The 22,154-nt window shown below is 44.0% G+C and overlaps 1 protein-coding gene across 2 annotated transcripts in view; it reads left to right on the top strand.

The window, feature by feature from the left end:
• slc35f6 (solute carrier family 35 member F6) overlaps positions 1-21,628 on the top strand; it is a 210,571-nt gene extending 188,943 nt beyond the window's left edge. For both annotated transcript variants that reach the window (XM_038799593.1, XM_038799595.1), the window contains 5 exons: positions 5,923-5,995; positions 7,353-7,524; positions 10,103-10,318; positions 10,474-10,584; positions 19,477-21,628. In XM_038799593.1, coding sequence (XP_038655521.1) covers positions 5,923-5,995; positions 7,353-7,524; positions 10,103-10,318; positions 10,474-10,584; positions 19,477-19,955 — 1,051 coding nt within the window. In that variant the 3' untranslated portion in view covers positions 19,956-21,628. The remainder of the gene's footprint in view (positions 1-5,922; positions 5,996-7,352; positions 7,525-10,102; positions 10,319-10,473; positions 10,585-19,476) is intronic.
• The last annotated feature ends 526 nt before the right edge of the window (positions 21,629-22,154 follow it).

The following is a 22,154-nucleotide window of genomic DNA, read 5'->3' on the forward strand; positions in this document are numbered from 1 at the left end:
TACATGGGGATTCATGATGGAGGGTAAACATTTTATTTATTTTGTACATCGCAAGAACTAGGTGTAGAATAGGCTTGCAACAGACAATCAGCTAAACACATACAAGGTACCTCCTTAGGAGCACTTTTACTCCATCCTGGCCCCAAGGCATCTTTCACATTACATAATAGTAAATGTCAAGAGTCCGATTCAATCAATGAAATCCCATTGGGAGTAAACCAACAGCCATTGTCACAATATTTGTATTCAACTTCTTGAGAGTTGGGAGATATGAAATTCTGCTTTTTTTTTTCCACTAGATTAACTGTGATTCCATTTTTTTGTTAAAGATTTAAAATATTCTGGCCAAGTTTTCTGCTATACCTGATGCTGATTGGGACATTGTCTGTAGCTCTCTTTGATCCTTGGGAGTGCTATGGGATATTCGGTTACAGATTACATTGATTGCAGTCTTGAGCCCTGCAGCACTATGTAGATTTCATTGCAACCATCTCTAGCCTTTCCTCTGGCATCTTGAATTGCCCTGATGTTTGCTCCATCCCACCACTGACCATTGTGTCTTGGCTCTGAACTTTGAAATTGCTGCTTTCACTCGTCTTCACCCTGGCCAATTTTGTCTGAATCTCCTATGAAATGTCTTCTTTAAAATTTAACAGAGATGCAGATGTTGGAGAAAGGTAAATAGCATCTAATTTTGTATTGGAGGTGAGAATTTAGGTTACTACCTGTTCACCTGCCTGTCTATGAATAAAACCACTTGTTGCTCTTGAAGGCTACTCTTAGCCTATGACTTTTGTTTCGGCGTGGCACATGGATTCTGTATTGAATAGGATTTTCTGTTGCCCTTGAAGGGTTGCACAGTGGTTAGCACTGTTGCTTCACAGCTCCAGGTTTGATGCCTGGCTTGGGTCACGGTCTGTGAGGAGTCTGCGTGTTCTCCCCGTGTCTGTGTGGGTTTTCTTCGGTTTCCTCACACAGTCCAAAGATGTGCTGGTTAAGTGGATTGACCACTGCCCTTGGTGTCCAAAAAGGTTAGATGGGGTTACTGGGTTATGGGGGTAGGGTGCTCTTTCTAAGGGTTGATGAAGACTCAATAGGCCGAATAGCTTCCTCTGCACTGTAAATCCTATGACTGAAATTCTGATTTAATCTGGTATTGGGTCAGGTTTACTCTGATAGTTGGGCCTATTTGAAGAATATTTTTGTTACAATTCCACACTGGAACACCTAAGCAGTGACTTTTTTTTTTGCAGTAAGAGATTGTCAGTCAAACAAAAACATCTTGCTGATGCAACTGAAATGTTCACACTCATCTAATCCCAAACAGGCACGGAAGTTTTATTGAGCACTACGTAGTTTCTTTTCCTACAGAATTGCTGATCAAGTAATATTCGTAGAGTGACGATGATGCAATTAAGTCGGCTGCCTAGTTTTGCTTTATGGGCTTCTCTCAGTAGGTAGTAAAGTAATATACTTGGCATTGTGCTACTGGAAGAACCAGTTTAAACCACAGGAGTGCAGTCACCTCCCAAGAGGTCCTTGGTTCATGGCTGAAAATCCATTTGTTTAATCTTGCAGGAATTTTCTTTTCCCCACGAGGTACTAGAATGTATTGCAAACTAAGAGATTGGATCTCATTTGGCAATTGCCCATAGCAGCTTCTCAACTGTTGAGCAAACTACTTTTCTATTGTTGAGATAGTTTATCAAAAATATATCTAAGTTGAAGAGATCAACATGAATGGCTGAGAAGGCTCTTAATGGTTGAATTGCCCACTTCTGCTCCTAATACCTAATCTTGCATTTTTCTCGAAACAAATTGCTGACAATCCTTGCAGTATTCCTTTCCTTCACATAATCTATGTATGCATTGATATTTTTACTTGCTGTGTATCTGTGATGACGATTTGCAACTTCCACCTTTTTTATATTTGGTGTTGGGGATTTCCACTGCTGGAGAAGTTGTCTGGGGAGGGAAAAAATGAACAATTGTGTTCTCTGCTTCAACACCCTGTCTTGAGTGACATGAGTTCATGGCTCTTCCCACTTCCTAATCCACTGTTCATGTGATGTATTTTCTGTGCTCTGCTCCACTCTATGTACTATGACAGCAAGCAGAAAAATTACAAGTGACAAAATGCAACTGTGTTGGGCTGGGTGGTGGGTTGAGGGTATCCAATGTAATGGCACTAAATTAAGTTTTGAAAATGGCAAGGTGTTGGTCGTTCTGGGTGAGTGTGCTTAACACTCGCTTTGGCTCTGTTTCACGTTCTAAGCTCTGGAGTCGCCAGGTGCCGTAAAGACACCGCCACAAGTTTCCAAGGTGAAGTATAAAGCTGTACACCAATTAGTAAGTCCAAAACAATTAGAGTTTATTATAACACAATTATAATAACACTCATGCACACGCTAAAGATTAAACTTACTTCTACCACTAAACAACTAATACTTAGCTAAGAAGGAACTGCGAGGTCAGGGAACAAGGCCTTTGTTCAGTTCTGGTCTGCAGGCTTCGGATCGCTATCAGTTGGCAAGGGTGTCAGTAATGCCGGTTTCAGGTAGAGGTCGTCGTTTCGGCACTTACTTGTTGGTGGCTGCTGCTCAACGGCTGGTGTAGAAGACAGGGGTCTGGAGGTTGGAGCCGGAGGCCAGAGACAGGAGACTGAACCATGTGTGGGACCTTTAATAGGTCCCAGGGGGTCCGCGCCCCTTTGGGCGGACTCCCTTACCTGCTTGGGATCGATTGGGCCTCTTCCCAATCGATATGTTTTGAACCCGCCAATCATAGGGCCGTTCCTTGGTTGCTGGGGCAGTTCTTAGGACTTATTGTCCTGGGCTTCTCTGGTGCCACTGGGTCTGGTCTCCTATAGAATGTATCGGTTGATACTTAATTTGTGTCCATTGTATCTGGGACTTGCCTGGTATCACCTCATTAGTATGCTAACGACTTCTCTTTCATAGCGCTGCCTGGTCTCTGCAGCAGTCAGAAACCGGTTTCTGCAGTTGTCCCAATACATAATTGCTCTGCAAGCTGTTTGCTTTTCAACATGTTCGTTTTCCCTGCATTCTTTGCAGTCTTCCATTTTGTGTTCGTTAGTGGCCATCTCGGGTGGCTACACAAGGGTAGGAGTGAATATTGAAATACCATATTTACAGCTGTCGAACCAAAATGCCATTTTCCTTTTCCATTCTCAACTTGCCCTCATCCCCAGTGTTGTTATTTGATCAGGAACAAGTTATTGGACACTAGCTTCCCATAAGTATTGTTGAAATTCTTGCACTCATCAGGATAGACACCATGCCAAATTTAGGGAATGCACCATATATACTGCAAAAGAAAAGGATGCTGATTGATTTTGACCAAGTCAACTGACCACGGTTGCTGTGGAGAATTTACCAGGAACTACTGTCCCCCAGGTATTTTGTTTAATTCCAAGGCCCAATGCTTGCACAGGTCCCTGCATAGGGATATATGTAGCTTCTAGCCACTATATATGAGCTAGATGGTCCAACTGATCTTGGAATTGATTAATTGTAGAATAACATGTCTTTATTCAAGTGCACACAATGCTGTACATATGTCCATTTGACAGTGTGAACCTATTCACTAATGCACATGTCACTACATCACTGCAAGTTGGATGCACCACCATTTGCATTCATTGATCTTGTGTTTAGACATTTGTGCAGTTTGGCTGTAACAACACCATGTATATCCAAAACATTTTGCACGGGATCCTTTCTAGCCCCAGCTCTTGCTAACATTTTTGCTTGTTTCCACAAGAAACACATTTTCAATTAAATGACCTCTTGCATATTTATGATTACAACTTGAATCTGCAGTTACATGTGAGAATTCTCTCACCCACCTAATGCACTCCATCCTGTGCTCATCCAACTAAATCCCTTCAATGAGATTCGCCAATGTTGCCTCCCACAAGCCGATGTGCATTGGCACTCCTGTAGCTCCACATGCTACAAGACTAGCCTTTTTTTTTAAAAAATCATGTAAATGAGGCCAGAGCCATTTGATGATCATGCAAGTTTGATGCCAAAAAAGAATTGCAGAAAAGCTATCCTGGGATAATATCCAATAGCACATCCCTTTGGCTGTTGGCATAGGCAGATCCTCTGTTAGCAAAAAAACAATCCGGTGTGTTTACACCAACGACCAATTCCAGAACATTTAGACTTGCAATTTGGCTCACTTATGCTTGCTGGAAACTCCCAGGATGTGTCCTCCACAGACAAAAAACCTGGCCAGCTTTGTTTGTTTTTTGATTTTAAAAACCTGGAGAATAATAATTCCCTAGAGCATTCTCTCCTCGCCCAATCAAAGCCCTTTTTTGTTTTCCTATGGATTTGGATTTTGTTATGTCTGGGCCAAAGGGCCTGTACTGCGCTGTATCGTTCTATGTTCTCTGTGTACAGAGGTACAGTGAAAAGTACTTTTCTGTGAGCAGATAATTTAAGTACATGAAAATAAAAGAAAATACATAATAGGGTAACACAAGGTATACAAATGTAACTACATAACACCTGCATCGGATGAAGCATACAGGGTGTAGTGTTCATGAGGGCCGTCCATAAGAGGGTCATTTAGGAGTCTGGTAACAGCAGGGAAAAAGCTGTTTTTTAGTCTGTTCATGCGTACTCTCAGACTTTTGTATCTCCTGCCTGAAAGTAAGCCAGGTGGGAGGGGTCTTTGATTATGCTGCCCGCTTTCCCCAGGCAGCGGGAAGTGTAGATGGAGTCGATGGATGGGAGGCAATTTCGTATGATGGACTGGGCTGTGTTCAGTACTCTTTTTTTTTTTTGAAGTTTCTTGCGGTGTTGGCCTAAGCCATTGCAGTTCTCATACCAGGCTGTGATGCAGCCAGATAGGATACTTTCTATGGTGCATCTGTAAAAGTTGGTACGGGTTAATGTGGACATGTCAAATTTCCTGAGGAAGTATAGGTGCTATTGTGCTTTCTTGGTGGTAGTGTCAACGTGGGTGGACCAGGACAGATTTTTGGAGATGTGTACCCCTAGGAATTTGAAACTGCTAACTATTTCTACCTCAGCCCCGTTGATGCTGACAGGGATGGGTACAGTACTTTGCTGAAGTCAGTGACCAGCTCTTTAGTTTTGAGGATAGATTGTTGTCGCTGCACCACTCCACTAGGTTCTCGATCTTCCTCCTGTGTTCTGACTCGTCGTTATTTGAAATCCGGCCCACTATGGTCGTATCGTCAGCAAACTTGTAGATGGATTTTGTCACGCGGTTGTTTTGTCATGTAGTCGCGTGTGCATGTGTCACTGACTGATATAGTCAACAGCTGGACAATAAACCTGCTGTATGACATTAGCAAGACCAGGGTAAACAAAGTGCTCTATTTTCCAAGGACACAACCCCATTTTGGTCTTGAATACTTGTTAAATTGTATAGAAATGGACATTCTCATTGAAGTACAGAATCTTTCTTCAACCATGGAGGTCCCTGAAGCTTCATGTCTCTTCACTGCCCCACCCCTTCCCTACAGTCTGTCAACAGCTAACTGTAAGTTGTATATCAAGCTTGGTAATGGAGGCTTCCTAGTGCTATCAGGGTTGCATTGTCGGCCTCTGTTGTGTTTTTGTAAAAGTGAACTACTTCCATTGCCAGTTTCAAACTGGCCGCTTTTAGAAATCTCTTATTCACAACCCATTTGTAAATCAGTTGTACTTCCCACTCTGAATTAACTTTTCTGCTTCGATCATCACCTGACTGGATGAATCTTCTGAATCTGAATATTTCTCAATGCTTATAACTGAACCTCTTCCTACATCTCCAGTAAACTGGATGATGAAGATAATTGTCCACCCCCCTTGCTGGTAACCTGCGAAAAACTCTATGCAAGATGTGCACAGTTACATTTGTACAATTTTCTCATTTTCCCAGGTGGGCAGATGGATTCCGAGCTGAAGGTTGCAATGGGTCACAGAAACACTCATTCAATCATCCTTTCCTTCAGGTAAGCATGCACTAACTAATGATCAGCAATGCTGGGCAGGATTCTATGATCCTGAGAATTCTATGATCCTGAGGATTCGTGTTGACTCTGTCAGAAATGCTACAGCAATTCTGGCCCTGGAGTGGCGTGAATGCCTTGATGCTGATCCCAGCATCAAATGGGCACCACAGGATCCATGCATGTACAGTGGCACTGGCGCCAACGGGCGCATGCACAGTGGCTTCCTTCAATGCGTCGGCCCCGACACAACCATGGTGCAGGACTACAGGGGCCGGCTCGGAAGGAAGGAGGCCCCCAGCCAGAGGCCGGTCTGCCAATTGGTGGGCCCCGATCACAGGCCAGGCCACATCGGAGCCCCCCCGCCCCCGACCCAACCATGCAGAGTTCCCACAGGCTGAGAGCGGGGGTGGACGGCGACGGTGGGACTCGGCTGCTCGGCCCATCCCGGGCCGAGAATCAGCGGGCGGGCCATGTAGAGCGGCCCCCTGACTGGCACTGCACCAACCACGCTGATGCTCTGTGGAGAATCGTGTGCCGTGTTGGGGTAGCATGGCACGCTTTGCGCCAGGGGATTCTCCGACCCAGCCCCGGGCTGAGAGAATCGCACCCGCTATTTCTCAAAGTACTGAACCATTACTTTGAGACAATACATCAACTGTCCAGTTTTGGGTCAACAAAAAACACATGTACTTGGGCACCTTGCTGAAATTAAGGATTTTGTTAATTCCAAGCCAAATATTTTGTCCCTTGTCTCCTTTGACCTGCATCTTTTAAACGTGCATGCCTACAGCAGCTTCCTGTCCTGCTAATGCTTTCTCCCTTTCATTGGTTGCTTTCAAAAGCATCACCTTTCCCAAAAAAACAACAGTTTCCACCTTCAGTTTTGTGCCTTATTTTTGAATGTTTTCCATGTGCAAAATAGCTTGGGGAAAATATTTTCTGTTTGACAATACAACCCTTCATGGAAGCACGTGAGGTGCTGAAACAGCACAGACGTTACAGATGGGCCAAATGGCCGCCTTCTGTACTGTAACCGTTCCATGACAATGCCTCTGAACGTCCCCATGACAATGCCTCTGCCTCTGAACGTCCGTATCTGAAAGATAGTGTTGCGCTCCCTCCCTCTGTACTACCCTAAAATATTGGTTGGATTACATGCTGAGTACCTGGTCTTAATGGTGGAACAGATTGCCTTGCTGTTACAAACCAGCATAAGGCAGGTTTGTGCCTAATGGCACTATCCTGCCCACTGAAGGAGATCTGAAATGAATGGAAGAAGCATGAAAGCCAATTTTGCCGAGCTCAGAATTCAAAAAGTCTAATGTTTCCTCATTGGGCTTTGTTTTGTCTCTTGCAGGCAGTGGGAATGTTCCTTGGGGAAGTCTCCTGTTTAGCTGTATTCTACATGATTTTATGTCATGATCGCCGAAGAACTGAACCACAGATGGCTCCTGTAAGGAAGTTCAACTCCTTCCTTTTCCTACCACCAGCATTGTGTGACATGACAGCCACCAGCATTATGTACATTGGTAAGACCTACGGACTGCCAGTATTTGGCAAATGTGTGTGGCAAAATTATGCTGTGAAATGTTTTTGATATTTAACATTAAGGGTGAGTTCTACTGGCTGTGTTGCACCCAAAAGGTGGTGCAGCCGAGAGATTCCTCTTCCAGGATCTACCAAGTTTGCCATGTCTTGCGAGATCAAACACTATTTCAAAGAACATAGTGCAGAAGGAGGCCATTCGGCCCATCAAGTCGGCACCGACTCACTTAAGCCCTCACTTTCACTCTATCCCCGTAACCCAATAACCCCTCCTAACCTTTTTGGTTACTAAGGGGCAATTTAGCATGGCCAATCCACCTAACCTGCACGTCTTTGAATGTGGGAGGAAACTGAAGCCCCCAGAGGAAACCCACGCAGACATGGGGAGAACGTGCAGACTCCACACAGACAATGACCCAATAGGGAATTGACCCTGGCGCTGCGAAGCCACCTGTCCTACCGTGCTGCCCACAAGACATCGCAATGGGAATCCAGTCCGTTGTGAGCAGGATCACTTTTTTTGCAAATCTGTATATTAGTAAGATGGCTAGTTTCACTCTAATATGCATTCCCACAATCTACTCAAAGCGTTGAATCTAACAATCTCGACTTGGGCATCTTTGGCAAGTACCGTTCAGTGCTGGTCTCCATAAACAGGGGCCAGGCAGAAGGGCACTCATGGGGGTTCTCCCAGGGGAACAGAGGCCCCTAGGTGCTTGCTGTCTGGGCGAGGTGGCACCCTTGCAATGCCAAGCTGGCATTTTTCCTCATGCTGTGGATTGTGTCTGGGGGTGACCTGTGCAGAAAGCCCCTGAGAACTCCCTTGGGTGAGGGGCTGGTTTCGGGGTTGAGAGATCAGGGCACCATTTAAACATGACATCCCAGTCTCCGTCCTGGAGCTCCTCAATGCAAAAAAAGGAATTGGCATCAGCTGTGTTCCCTGCTAAGGCTCCCAACCTATCCGAATGGGTGCTCGATAGTGTGGTGTTCCTCTGGCTGATCCACATGTTACGAGACTCTGTTCCACTTGGGTAAATTGCTCCTTTTAGTCTTTAGCAGTATTGTTGTCCAACCACTCTATTTCAAAGAATTGGGATGTGTTCTGGTCAACAGCATTCGCCATGCTGCCAATTGTCTGACTGATGTGGAAACAACTGAACTAAATGGTTTCTGCTGTGCATCCTTGCCAAATAATTTGGGTCTTCAGTTCATGCGCTTCACATTACCATGTTTAAGCCATTACACCTGACTTGTCATGTTGGCCACTTCCAGCATTATACAAGTTTTTGTAGCAATTTGTTTACGAACTGATCCCACTCGGAATGTTGTTTGCTGTTCTTTGCTGCTCCAGTTGGCTATTGTGTGCTCCAGTTCAGCTTGACTTGACGGAATGCACAGATCGGGAATTGGTCCATCTGACTTGGGCTATAGTATTTTGTTACTGAATCGGCAGGAACACAAAGTAATATGAAACCAAACAGCGAATGAGCTCAGATGTTCACCAATTGAATACATTCAGGACATAATTGGTCCAATTGACCAATTGGATGTATTAGAGTTGGCATAGCAATAAAATGATGGCAGTTGGAAGACAATTTACATGCTGCTCGTATTACAGATTTTCAGCTTGCAAATTTTATTTCTTCTTTATATCTGCTCCTGAATCATGAAGTGAAGTTCCAGTTATCGGGGAATGAATTCTGTTGAATTTTGGAGTGCTTATTTCTAGATGCATTTTACATTTCGTCTGTTTTTTTTCCTATTGACAGGCTGCTTTTAGCTAGTGTTCATTTCACTTTTTGAGGTCACCAATGATTTTCTATTCGACCCACATGACCTGGCACTCGGCAGATAATTTACTGCTGACCTTTAGGGCTGTCCAGTGTGATTTGTAGGGTTACCACCAACAGGAACTAGTAACTCTTGGGTGAATGTGCATGCTTGAAGCAGCGAGATCACCATGGAGATCAGAGTTGAGTTTCAATGTCCGTTACTCTGCTCATGTGAACATTTATAAACAAATAAAAAAATGAACGAGAGCAAGTTAAAATGAATTGCAATTCCACTAATATTTCATGTGCCTTCAGTCTTTGGTTAATATAAAGGGAAAAGAAATGTCCATCACAGGACAGCTCAGTGGCGCAAGTGGTTCGCACAGTTGCCTGAAGTCCCAGGTTTGATCCCAGCTCTGGGTCACTGTCCGTGTGGAGTTTTCACATTCTCCTTGTGTTTGCGTGGGTTTTGCCCCCATGACCCAAAAGATGTGAAGGGTGGATGGATTAGCCATGCTAAATTGTCAAATTATTTTTAAAGTCTATCGTCCCTGCTCTGTGGATAGACGGGCTGTCTTTTTATATTCAATGGGCCTGCCTTGATTCAATCGCAATGTTGTATTCTGCAAATCCTGTCCTCCTCCCCCTTTATTTTAGATGCTGGGTATACCAGTTGGGAATAGTGCTTAAATTGTTCGTTTTGAAGTATCTAGCCTGGTACGTCTGTAATCAATCAGGCCCACACATTAAAATGCACATTCCTGTACATGGTTTTCCTTTTATCTTTCAGCTTTAAACTTGACGAGTGCCTCCAGCTTCCAGATGCTCCGTGGAGCTGTTGTCATCTTCACTGGTTTATTTTCTGTTGCTTTCTTGGGCCGTCGTTTAATAACCAGCCAGTGGATTGGGATTTTTCTTACCATTTGCGGCCTTGTGGTAGTAGGGCTGGCAGACTTTGTCAGTGGAAATCATGATGAAAAGCACAAACTATCTCAGGTTCTAACAGGTAATTAAGTATGCTTAGTGTACCTTTCTAACACCAGGGTGGCATTTTCTGGTCCTTCACACTGGTGGGAGCTTCCTCACCCCAGATTGGAATTTTGCAGCAATAATTTTCTGATTTTGGTCCTTTCTTTTAAACTATTCCTTTTTACTACACAGGAGACCTCCTAATCATTATAGCTCAGATCATCGTGGCTATTCAGATGGTGCTGGAGGAGAAATTTGTTTATAAACATGATGTCCACCCACTTCAAGCTGTGGGTACAGAAGGTATAGTGACAAATGACAAATTTATTTTTTTGTACAAGGGAGAATGTCCCATGTTTGATTATGGTGGAATATTTTTAACTTGAGAGTTGGCGGAAGGAAAGATCTCGCTAAATGTCAAATCTGCTTGAGATTTGTATAAATAACATGGCTGGGAATATGCATAGGAGTGTAATAACTAAATTGTGGATCAGATGGTTTGGGTGTTGCTTAATCATGGACTCTAGCCCAATTTATTTAATCCATAGCTTTTTTTTTGGGGTGGGGGGGGAAGGATTAATCCAGAGGGGGAATTGTTGCACCAAAGGCGAGGCATTGTGGTAAGCAGCCTCCTTCAATTCACTTGTGTGGTAGTATGTGCGAGTGAGTTTAGCTGTGGGGATAATTACACTTTTTTAATGGCCTAATATTGGCATCAAGCACTCGGCACCTGCTATTGTACCAGCAGCCTTAATCCTTCTGGTGATTTTTGGTTTCATTGCGTCAAGTTAATGGATTTTTATTAGAACACTGCCACAGTAGATTAATTGACTGTGAAGTTAAAGTACATGGGAATGTGAGTAGTGTCTTGAGATGATGGAAAGCTGATTAGCAGAGAGGAAGCAACAAGTTGGAGTTACTGGGTTGGCAGGCAATGACTAGTGGGGTACTGCAGGCATCTGTCCTAGGACCCCAACTGTTCACTTGCATATTAATGGTTTGGATATTATTTCCAAATTTGCAGATAATACAAAATTCTGTGGGATTGTGGACTCTGGAGGAGGCAGAGATGCTTCAGTGGGATTTAGATCAGCTAATAGTGGGTACATGCATGGCAGATGCAGTGTAACGTGGATAAATGTGCGGTTATCCATTTTGGCCGGGTAAAAATAAGAAGGCAGATTATTATTTTGGTGTAAATAGAGAGGTGGATACGCCGTTACAGCAGGCAGTAAAGAAGGCAAATGGGGGATGGTGGCCATCCTTGCAAGAGGATTTTGAGTATAAGAATAGGGATGTTTTACTGCAGGGATGTTTTACTGCAATTGTATAAGGCATTGGTGAGGCCACATCTGGAGTATTGTGTGCAGTTTTGGTGTCTTTATCTGAGTGTTCTTGCTATGGAGTGATTACAAAGGTGTACCCAGCTGATGATGGCTGTACTGTCAGTTAGGATTATAGTCGTGGAGTTTAGATAGCGGAGGGGGGACCTCATAGTAATTTATAAAATGCTGATTCTGATGCTGGGGGAGTCCAGAACTAGGCAGGGGGTCATAGTTTGAGGATCAGGGGTAAACCTTTTTGGACTGTGGTGAGGAAAGATTTCTTCTCCCCCCAGAGAGTGGTGGATCTGAGGAATTCGCTACCTCTAAGTAGTTGAGGCAAAAACATTGTGAAATTTCAAGAAGGAACTGGATATAGCTCTTGGGGCTCGAGATATAGCGGGGAAAGAGGGATTTGGGTTTTTTCTGCATTTTATTTTTTAATTTGGAGTACCCAATTCATTTTTTCCAATAAGGGGCAATTTAACGTGGCTACTTCACCTACTCTGCACTTTGGGTTGTGGGGGCAAAACCCACACAAACACAGGGAGAATGTGCAAACTCCACATGGACAGTGACCCTGAGCCGGGATCAAACTGGGACCTCAGTGCTGTGAGGCAGCTGTGCTAACCACTGTGCCGCCGTGCTACCCAAGGATCTGGGTTTTGAACTTGATCAGTCATGATCCTGAATGGTGCAGCAGGCTCGACGGGCTGAATGGCCTCCTTCTGCTTCTATTTTCTGTGTATAATGTTGAATCTGAAAAGCCTTTTAATTTGCACATTTCGTATCCATGAATTTTGCTGCCCTTTCCACTGTCCCACTACCCAATGAGGTGAACAGAGTACAAATTAACCTAATGGGATTGGGAAAGTGGGTGCAGAAATGGGCAATTCAGTCCCTCCAGCAGATCATGGCTGGATTCAAATCCACCTGTTACCCATATCCCTTTAACCTTTTTTTTAAATCCGAAATATATCTATCTCCTTCTTGAAACCATTTAATGACTCCGATTTCACCATCCTCTGAAGTATCCCTCGTGTTCATTTTAAATCTACCGACTCAACTTGTATCCATGACCTCTTGTTCTAGATTGCCCACAAGGGGGAACAGGTTGGTCTAATTACTTTATCAATCCCTTTAGTATTTTATGTACCGAGATCAGATCCCCTCTCCTCCTCAACTTCAGCAAGTATGAGCACAAACTGTTTAATTCTTTGTACATCAACCCTTTCACCCCCCCCACCCCACTCCTCTGAATTGCCTCCATGCCGCCACATCCTCCCTCAATTAACAAGACCAAAACTGGACACTATTCCAGATGTGGACACCCTAACAACACTTCTCTCTTTTATACTCCAGTCCTTTTGCAATAAACCCTAACATTCCATTTGCCTTGCTGACGTTTTGCAATTCATGAACAAAGACACCCAGGTCCCTCTGCCCAGACTCATTTTGAATCTGCTTTCCATTTGGATAATAACTTTCCTTTCTATTTTTCGGCCAAAATGGATAACCTCACACTTATCAACATTAAACCCAATATCCCTAGCCTATCTATATCCATCTAAAATCTCCTCTTCACTGCTATGGTTAGCACACTGGGCTAAATCGCTGGCTTTGAAAGCAGGCCAGCAGCACAGTTCGATTCCCGTAACAGCCTCCCTGAACAGGTGCCGGAATGTGGCGACTAGGGGCTTTTCACAGTAACTTCATTGAAGTCTACTCGTGACAATAAGCAATTTTCTTTTCATTTCATATGTTACACTGTGTCCCTGCTTGCAGATAGTTTATATAGATTGTAAGCTGTTGAGGTCCGAGGACTGACGCAGCAGTACCCCACTAGTTCAGAGAAGGACCCATTTATCCCAATGCTCTGCTTTCTGTCAAGTCAGCCAATCCTCTCACTTCAATCCTACTACTTTCCACTGCGATCTCGCCTCCTGTGCAGCACTTTGTCAAACGCCTTCTGAAATCTAAATGAATGAAATGAAAATCGCTTATTGTCACGAGTAGGCTTCAATGAAGTTACTGTGAAAAGCCCCTAGTCGCCACATTCTGGCGCCTGTCCGGGGAGGCTGGTACGGGAATCGAACTGTGCTGCTGGCCTGCCTTGGTATGCTTTAAAGTACCACATCCACAGATTCCCCATTATCCACCTTCCCAGTAACTTCCTCAAGGGATGTAGGGGGAAGGAGGGATTTGGGTTTTTTTCTGCAATTGTTTTTTAAAATTTAGAATACCCAATTCTAAAATAACCAGTAACCTGAGCAAGTTTGTCAAGCATGACTTAGCCCTTTATTAAAAACCATGCTGACAATGGTGGATTGAGTTTTTTCTTTCCAAATGTTCAGTCATTTCCTCCTGAATGATCGATTCTAGCAACTTCCCCACCGTTCACCAGAGGTCCAGCTAACCGGTCTATAATTTCCTACGTTTGCATCTTTTGAATAGGAGTGTCACATTAGTGTGTTTCCAATCCACCAGGACCCTTTCAGAATCCACAGTATTCTGAAATATCGCAACCAATGCTTCTGCAATCTCGGCTGCTGCTTCCTTTTTAATACCCTAGCATGCAGGCCATCAGATCCCAGAGACTTGTCTGCTTTAATCCCATCTGTTTATTCAATACTGTCTCCCTGTGATGGTTATTGCACCAATGTTCCTCTGTGTTAACTTAGTTTTCGGAATTTTTAAAATTATCTTCTGCCATGAGGACGGGCACTGCCTGTGTTCCCCATTATTACCTCACCAGTATCATCCTCTAAAGGACCAACATTTACTTTAGCTATTCCCTTCCTCAATACTTGTGTAGAAGCTTTTGTTTTCTGCTGTTTCCTTTTGTTGTTCATCTTCTCTTTGGTTTTATTTTTAGTAGCCTTTTGCTGAACCTTGAAGTTCTCCCAATCCTCCAGCTTGCCACTACCAGTATGCTATGCCCTAGTTTTTTGCCTTTTGTCTACTTTGACATCCTTGTTTAGCCATGGAACATTTTTCTCCCTTATTTTACAATTCCTCTTTCTCCATGAATGTACTTTAATTGGAGAGGTATTTAATATCTCCCTGAACATCTGCTATTGTTCCTCCATTATGTGCCCAGTCTACTTGGGCCAACTCTCCCCAGATCTGTATAATTACCACTGCCCTTTGTTAACTCTAGTATGGCACTCTGTCTAAGACGATCTGAATTTGAAATTCTAGCATGCTGTGATCACTCCTTCCAAGAGGATCCTTAATGAAAAGATCAATCCTTCCTCATTATATAATTAATCAAAAATTGCCTGCTCCCTCGTTGGCTCCATAACATTGCTCAAAGAAACAATCCCTCTAATACTCTGAAATCTCCCTCGAGGCCAATTTTGTTAATCCAGTCAATATGCATATTAAAACTGCCCATTCTCGCAAGCCCTCATTATTTCTTGGTTTATACTATGCCCTACTTTGGAAGTATTGGTGGGGGGGGGCTGGCGGGAGACTGTAAATTATTCCTACCAAGGGAGTTTTTTTCCCTTGTGTTTTATTTCTCACCCAGATCGGACATTTTGGCCAATATAATTTATTAATACAGCTTTTGACATCTTTAAACCAATAAAGCAATTCCACCTCCACCTCCTGTTCCACCCTGTCTATCCTTTTTGGAATATAGAGTACCCTTGGACATTCAACTCTAGTCCCGGTGCCCCTGCAATCCATGTTTTAGTAATCCCCATACCCATATGTCTCTGTGCCGTCAGCTCATTGACCTTATTCTGAACACTGCATGCAGTTGGATACAAGGGGCGCAATTCTCCGAGCCCCGTGCCAGGCCAGAGAATCGCTGCAACCGTGCCACGCCACCCCGACACCAGTGTGCGATTTCCCCGAGGTGCGGAGGAACTGTGCCATTTGCGTTGGCGTGTCGCAGGCTGCTGTCCGCGGCCGGGCCACCGATTCTCCGGCCCGGATGGGCCCGAGTGGCCGCGTGAAAATGGCAGAGTCCTGCCGGAGCCGTTCACCCCCGGTCGCTGCCGGCGGGAAGGCTGCGCGAAGGGTCAGGGGGCGGCCTGTGTGTGTGGGGGGGCTCTCCTCTGTTGGGGTCTGGCCTGCAATCGGGGCCCACCAGTTGGCGGGTCCGCCTTTTTTTTTTTTCCCTCTTTCTTCCCCCCCCCCCCCCCCCCACACACACACACACACAATCTCGGATCTACTTTTGTTGCACAGCTGGCCCCTGAACCCCCACGCCATGTTGACTTGGGGCCAGCGTGCCGAAGTCCCCTGCGCATGTGCAGGTTGGCGCGGTGCCCATTTGGCACCAGGAAGGGAGGCTGGAGCGGCATGAACTGCTCCAGCGCTGCACTGGCCCACTGTGGGGGCCAGAATCCGTTGTCCCCGCGCCCGTTTTGTGCCGTCGTGAAACGCAACGACGGCGGAAAAGAATCTCGCCCAATGTTTTCAAATATCCTACATATTTGTGTTCCCCTTGCAGGATTTTCTTGTGCACTGCGCCTTTTATTAATCTCTGACACTCCACCTCAGGAGGCGACCATTCAATGTGATCATGGCAATGCACGCAGCACTTTCTTATTCGAGGCTTGTTTACTCCTCTTCCATCTTTCCCATTTAAAAAAAGAAAAATCAACTCTTGTGATCACACTCTGGTTCTAAAAGCTTTCCTAAATCTCTGACTTACTACTGTCTTTGCATAAACTGCAACTTCTTGAGAACCATGGATGGATCCTGGTGAATTTGTTTTATAATTAAATATATTTTTGAACACTTTTTTTAATGTTTCCCATGACAATTGACTGCCATACTTGGGCTTCTTAGTTAGCATCAACCTTGCCCAGTTCTCCCCTCATACCTATGGGATGGGCTTTGCTTTCATTTGAGGCCGTTGCTTTGGTATGTTGCACCCTATAGGAGAGGATCTTTTGCTAGGGGGTTACTAATTATATCTGCAACTACATAATACTGGCTCTTTGAAACATCTTGACCCCTAATTCGATCCACCATGTATTGTTCCAGGGAGCTGTCATGAAAGCATGTTATAAAAATGTCTTGCAGTCCCTTTGATCTGTGTTGCCTGCCGGCATGAAATCTGAGGGAATACAGTGGTAGTAAGTTTCAGGAGTAAGAGGAGGCTGATGCTGATGCCCAGAGTATCACCAGTAAATTGGATAAGAAGTGCAAGGTTTGACCATGTGGAATTATGATAGTAGCCATCACGGAGATGTAGTTGAAGGAGGGGCCAGGATTGGCAGCATCCCAGGATACGGAATCTTCGGCCCCGGGGGGGGGGGGGGGGGGGGGGGGGGTCAATTACTGCAGTAAGGAGAGGTGCTATCTTGGGAGTGGAGTTGATGAAGCTTTATGGGTAGAGCTCAGGAATGAAAAGGGACATCCACATGGGTAGGTGTTTAATATAGACCCCCAGCAGTCAGCAGGAAATTGAGGAGCAAATATGTGCACTATTTGCAGAAGTGTGTAAAAATAATAGGGTAATTATAGTGGATGATTTCAACTTTCTACTGGGATCGTCATTGTGTGAAGGGCATAGATGGATCTGAGTTCGTAAAATGTATTCAAGAGAATTTTTTGGCTCAACATGTGGGTGGAGGCTCCAACAAGGGATGGTGCAGTGCTGGACCTAATTCTGGGGAATACAACAACAAACGAACAAAGAACAAAAACGTACAGCACTGGAACAGGCCCTTCGGCTCTCCAAGCTGACCATGTTGCCCGAAAATCTGCATTTCCGAGGTCCATATCCCTCGATTCCCATCCTATTCATGTATTTGTCAAGTTGCCCCTTAAACGTCACTTTTGCCCCTGCTTCCACCACCTCTCCCTGCAGCGAGTTCCAGGCACCCACTACCCTCTGTTTATAATAAATAAATAAAAACTTGCCTCGTACATCTCCCCCAAACATTGCCCCTCACACATTAACCTATGCCCTCTAGTAATTGACCCCTCTACCCTGGGAAAAAGTCTCTGACTATCCACTCTGTCTATGCCCCTCATAATGTTGTAGACCTCTTATCAGGTTGCCCCTCAACCTCCATCGTTCCAGTGAGAACAAACCGAGTTTATTCAACCTCTCATCATAGCTAATGCCCTCCATACCAGGCAACATCCTGGTAAATCTCTTCTGCATCCTCTCTAAAGCCTCCACATCCTTCTGGTAGTGTGGTGGCCAGAATTGAACACCTATGCTCCCAAGTGTGGCCTAACTAAGGTTCTATACAGCTGCAACATGACTTGCCAATTTATATACTCAATGCCCCGGCCAATGAAGGCAAGCATGCTGTATGTCTTCTTGACTACCTTCTCCACCTGTGTTGCCCGTTTCAATGACCTGTACACCTAGATCTCTTTACTGTTAGTACTCTTGAGGGTTCTACCATTCACTGTGTATTAGACCTCCTAAAATGCATTACCTCACATTTGTCCGGATTATACTCCATCTGCCATCTCTCTGCCCAAGTCTCCAAATGATCTATATCCTGCTGTCTCCTCTTCAGTCCTCATTGCTATCCAATTCCACCAAACTTTGTGTCATCTGCAAAATTACTAATCAGACCAGTTACATTTTCCTATACTGATCCCTGCGAAACACCACTAGTCACAACCCTCCAATCAGAAAAGCATCCTTCCATTGCTGCTACTCTGCCTTCTATGACCTAGTCAGTTCTGTATCCATCTTGAATGAATTTGGACAGGTGGTTGATAGATAGTGGGGGAGCATTTTAGTGATGGCGACCACAAAATGGTGCAGTTTAAGTTTGTTATGGACAAATTGCAGAAAAGGGTCTTGGATTGGGGGGGGAGCAGACTTTAGTAAAATAAGGCAGGATCTGGCCAAGGTAGATTGGAACAAGTTACTGGGGGGGGGGGGGTTCAAAGAGGAAATGGGGAGGGTACAGGCCCAACATGTTCCCTCTAGAGTAATAGGAAGGAGTAACGAGCCTGAGAACCATGAATGATCAGAGATGTTCAGGGTACAATGAGAAGGAAAAGAAGGAATAAGTGCAAGGGGAGCAAAGATCCCACTTGCAGCAATGGGAAGAAGATAATGGAGTGGGGGTGGGGGGTGGTGGTAAGATGCACAGTGGCAGCAGTCTGTGACCTCTACTACCAAGAAAGGCGGGCAGCAGCAGATCTTGGTAATACTATATGACTTGGGCAGCAGGAGTAGGTCACCACCTGAAAGTCTCCCTCTAAGCCATCCACCACACTTACTTTGTTCCTTTGGTGCCTGGAACTCCCTTCCTGACAGCACCTATAGGTGAACCTACGCCACATTGACTGCAGCTGATCACGAAGGTAGCTCAATTTGGGTTTGATGACATGCCGGCTTAGTGAAGGCACCCATGTCCTGAGCAAGAATACCCTGCTGTTTGCAGTGATACTTCCTTGACTCTGAAGTTCCCACACTCCTGCAGGTCTGTTCTTGGGCCTTGTTTTATCCTCTTGCGGGGTTTGTACTAAGATTTTAAACAACAATACAATTTTAATTCTTGTAGGAATGGCATTAGTTCATGTACTAGGACAAAGGGGGTGCCAGAATGGGTAGTGAAGTCTGGTGTTTTTAAATGCACACATGTCTAATAATTCATGTTGCTGCTGTATATTGACCACCATTTTGTAGCCACTAAAAGGCAGGTATTTTTGGTCATCTCTGCAAACAGCACATCAAATATCTTGGATTGATGGTGGCAAAAATGGAATAAGATAATCAAAACCATATTATGCATCAGTCTTGGGTGGAATTCTTGGAATGTCTCTGCAGAAAAATACACTTACTCATCAACTGTTGCAGTATTTGATTCATTTACCCTCTTGCATGAATGCCTTGCATTTGTCTAATTTTTTTGGTTGTTTGTTTTCCCCTTAGGAATGTTTGGATTCATCATCCTGTCTCTACTGTTGATTCCAATGTACTATATCCCTGTGGGCTCGTTCGGTGGTAACCCCAGAGGTGTCCTTGAAGATGCACTTGATGCCTTCTGTCAAATAGGGATTAAACCATTAATCTTTCTAGCCCTCTTGGGAAACATCTTGAGTATTGCCTTCTTCAACTTTGCTGGTATTAGTGTCACAAAGGAAATTAGTGCAACCACACGAATGGTTCTCGACAGTCTGCGGACCATAATCATCTGGATAGTGAGCCTCTCGGTGGGTTGGGAGCACTTCCATGGTCTCCAAATCCTCGGCTTTTTCATCCTGCTGTTAGGTGCTGCACTCTACAATGGATTACATAAATTATTCCTAGCAAAGCTTCCCTGGTGCAGGGAGCGAATGGAGGAAGATTTTGAAAGGAATCGATTATTGACTGAAAACAAAGACTCAATAAATGTTAGCCCATGCAACTAATGAATTAAAATTGTTTAATTTTGTGATTAATGCTTTCCCTTTTTAAATTGAAATCATTTGCTTCACTTTACATTTTTTTCCAGTTGACAAAGGTTCATAATTTAATGGTGCTTTTAAACTTTCTCTGGTGCCATGGAGTGTGTGGTGCCTGTTGTGGGGGGGGGGGGGGAGAAATATTCCTGGATGACTTGCAGCTGGTATTACTGTATTTAGCAACAGCCAGAAGATTGGGAATGGGGGGAAAATGGAACAAATCTATTCAGCTGTGGTCTTGGGGAAACTCCCATTATCCTTTTGCAGTCGGCCCTAATGCATTTCCCATAGTTGCTTTTGGAGCTCTCCTCTTAGATACCTGTGCAAACTTGCCAAGAAAATTGGTGACACTGCTCTGCCCCGCACCATCTCCTGCTTCATCTAAACAGTCAAACTGGGCTTTCTGCCATTGTAAGCCTTGCGACAATCATTCAATCTGGAAAATTCCAGGCTGTTGAAACTAGATATCAACCAATGATTCTCTGTCACTCTTGTTCTTTGTCACGCCTCGACAAGCACGCACAAGCCTCCTAATAGTCTATCCTGTGGGGTGATTTTCTAGATTTACTTTTGATCACTCCCATTACAGTAGAATGCTCCATGATGAGAATCACTAGCTTTGATGTAAACTTCCAACACTTTGGGCAATCTCTATGTACATTCCAATGATTTTAAGATGCATATATTCATTATAAAATCTATTGCTTCTATATAAACTGTGTAGCGCACGCAATTGACTCTTTATTGTGAAACGTTTTAACACTACAGAAGACAATTTGGCTGCAATATGATCTCATCGTGATATTACAATATCTGTGCCCTAGATGGGACCAAAACAACTGGTGCCCAGTTTGATCAGTGATTTGATTTTACTTTGGCCAATGACTAAGTCATCTCTGATCTGTACCTTGCCTCCCTCACTGTCCACATCTCCTGCCTCTACAATTGCCAGAACATGGGTGATACTGTATTTGAAAAGTTACTTATTTTTAATGCCAAAAACCTGCCAAATTGTCTGATGCCTTGATGTACACCTCCAGCAGAACTTTAACAAATCGTTTTTTAAATTGCCAAGTGTCTGTACCCTAGTTACCAAACTGTGCCTAGTCCATTTCCCTCCCCTCGAGTCTGTGATCTCTTGTGCACTTTTTTCACTGAAATTGATTTTTATGCTCTTGTAGCAGCTTGACATTTAGATTTTTGTTCCCTGACTGCTATTTAACAAGATCAATTCGGCACCATAATTCCCCTTTTAGTAGGCCACCTTTCTGTTAATTCACATCTAATTGTAAAAAGGCTAGCTTATTCTGCTGCACTTCCTGATGTCAGATTTCACCCACATTGGGTTCTGTAGCTAAAATGTTTTAGTGTATACTATTAACAACCTTTTGCACATGGACATGGCTTTCTGCAGGGACAAGTTGGGGGTTAAGCACAGAGTACCTTTTTAGTTTCACAAGATCGTTTGGTGCTTTTGGGTAACTATTTTATGCATAAAATGATCATTTATAGAGTGACATGAAAGTGAAACCTAATTTAGTCAAGTCTTAAATTAAATCTTTTTTTTTAATACTGGCTCTGCTTTCCAGACATCATATGTCCTTCGTTCCTCCACTGAATTAAAATATATACTGACTATATTTGTGGTGTCTGAATTTAGTTTATCTGTACACATACAAAAGAACAGTTGGCTTATCAATGTCCTCCTGAAACTGAACCTAATTATTTTTACTGTCTGCATCTGTCTATCACTATGTAACCTTTCCAAAGAGCGAAACAAATCTTATTAAGTCCGTCGCTGCTGGAGCAAATGATTTGGGGAAATCCTTCACTCCCTGAATACGAGATTTAGATTATACAATTCTAAATTGTGCACTGTTCTCAGTCACAGCCAGAAATTAATCCCACTCCATGCCAGTTTGCTGTGATTCCAATTGGTGCACAGACATGAAAAGATTAGAGGAGCAGAATTAGGCCATTCTGCCCATTAAGTTTGCCCTGCTAGATCAGGACTGATGTTTCTAATCTCCATTTTCCTAAACCTTTCTTCCCCGCCCACCCCTTGCTTTTTTTCACCAAAGAGGAAATGCTGCAAAATCTTAGCAGGTCCAGCAGCATTGGTAGGGAGAGGAGAGCTAGCATTTCAAGTCCAGTTGACCCTCTGTC

The sequence above is a fragment of the Scyliorhinus canicula genome, chromosome 6 (genome assembly GCF_902713615.1).
Source record: "Scyliorhinus canicula chromosome 6, sScyCan1.1, whole genome shotgun sequence".
NCBI classification, from domain to species: Eukaryota; Metazoa; Chordata; class Chondrichthyes; order Carcharhiniformes; family Scyliorhinidae; genus Scyliorhinus; species Scyliorhinus canicula.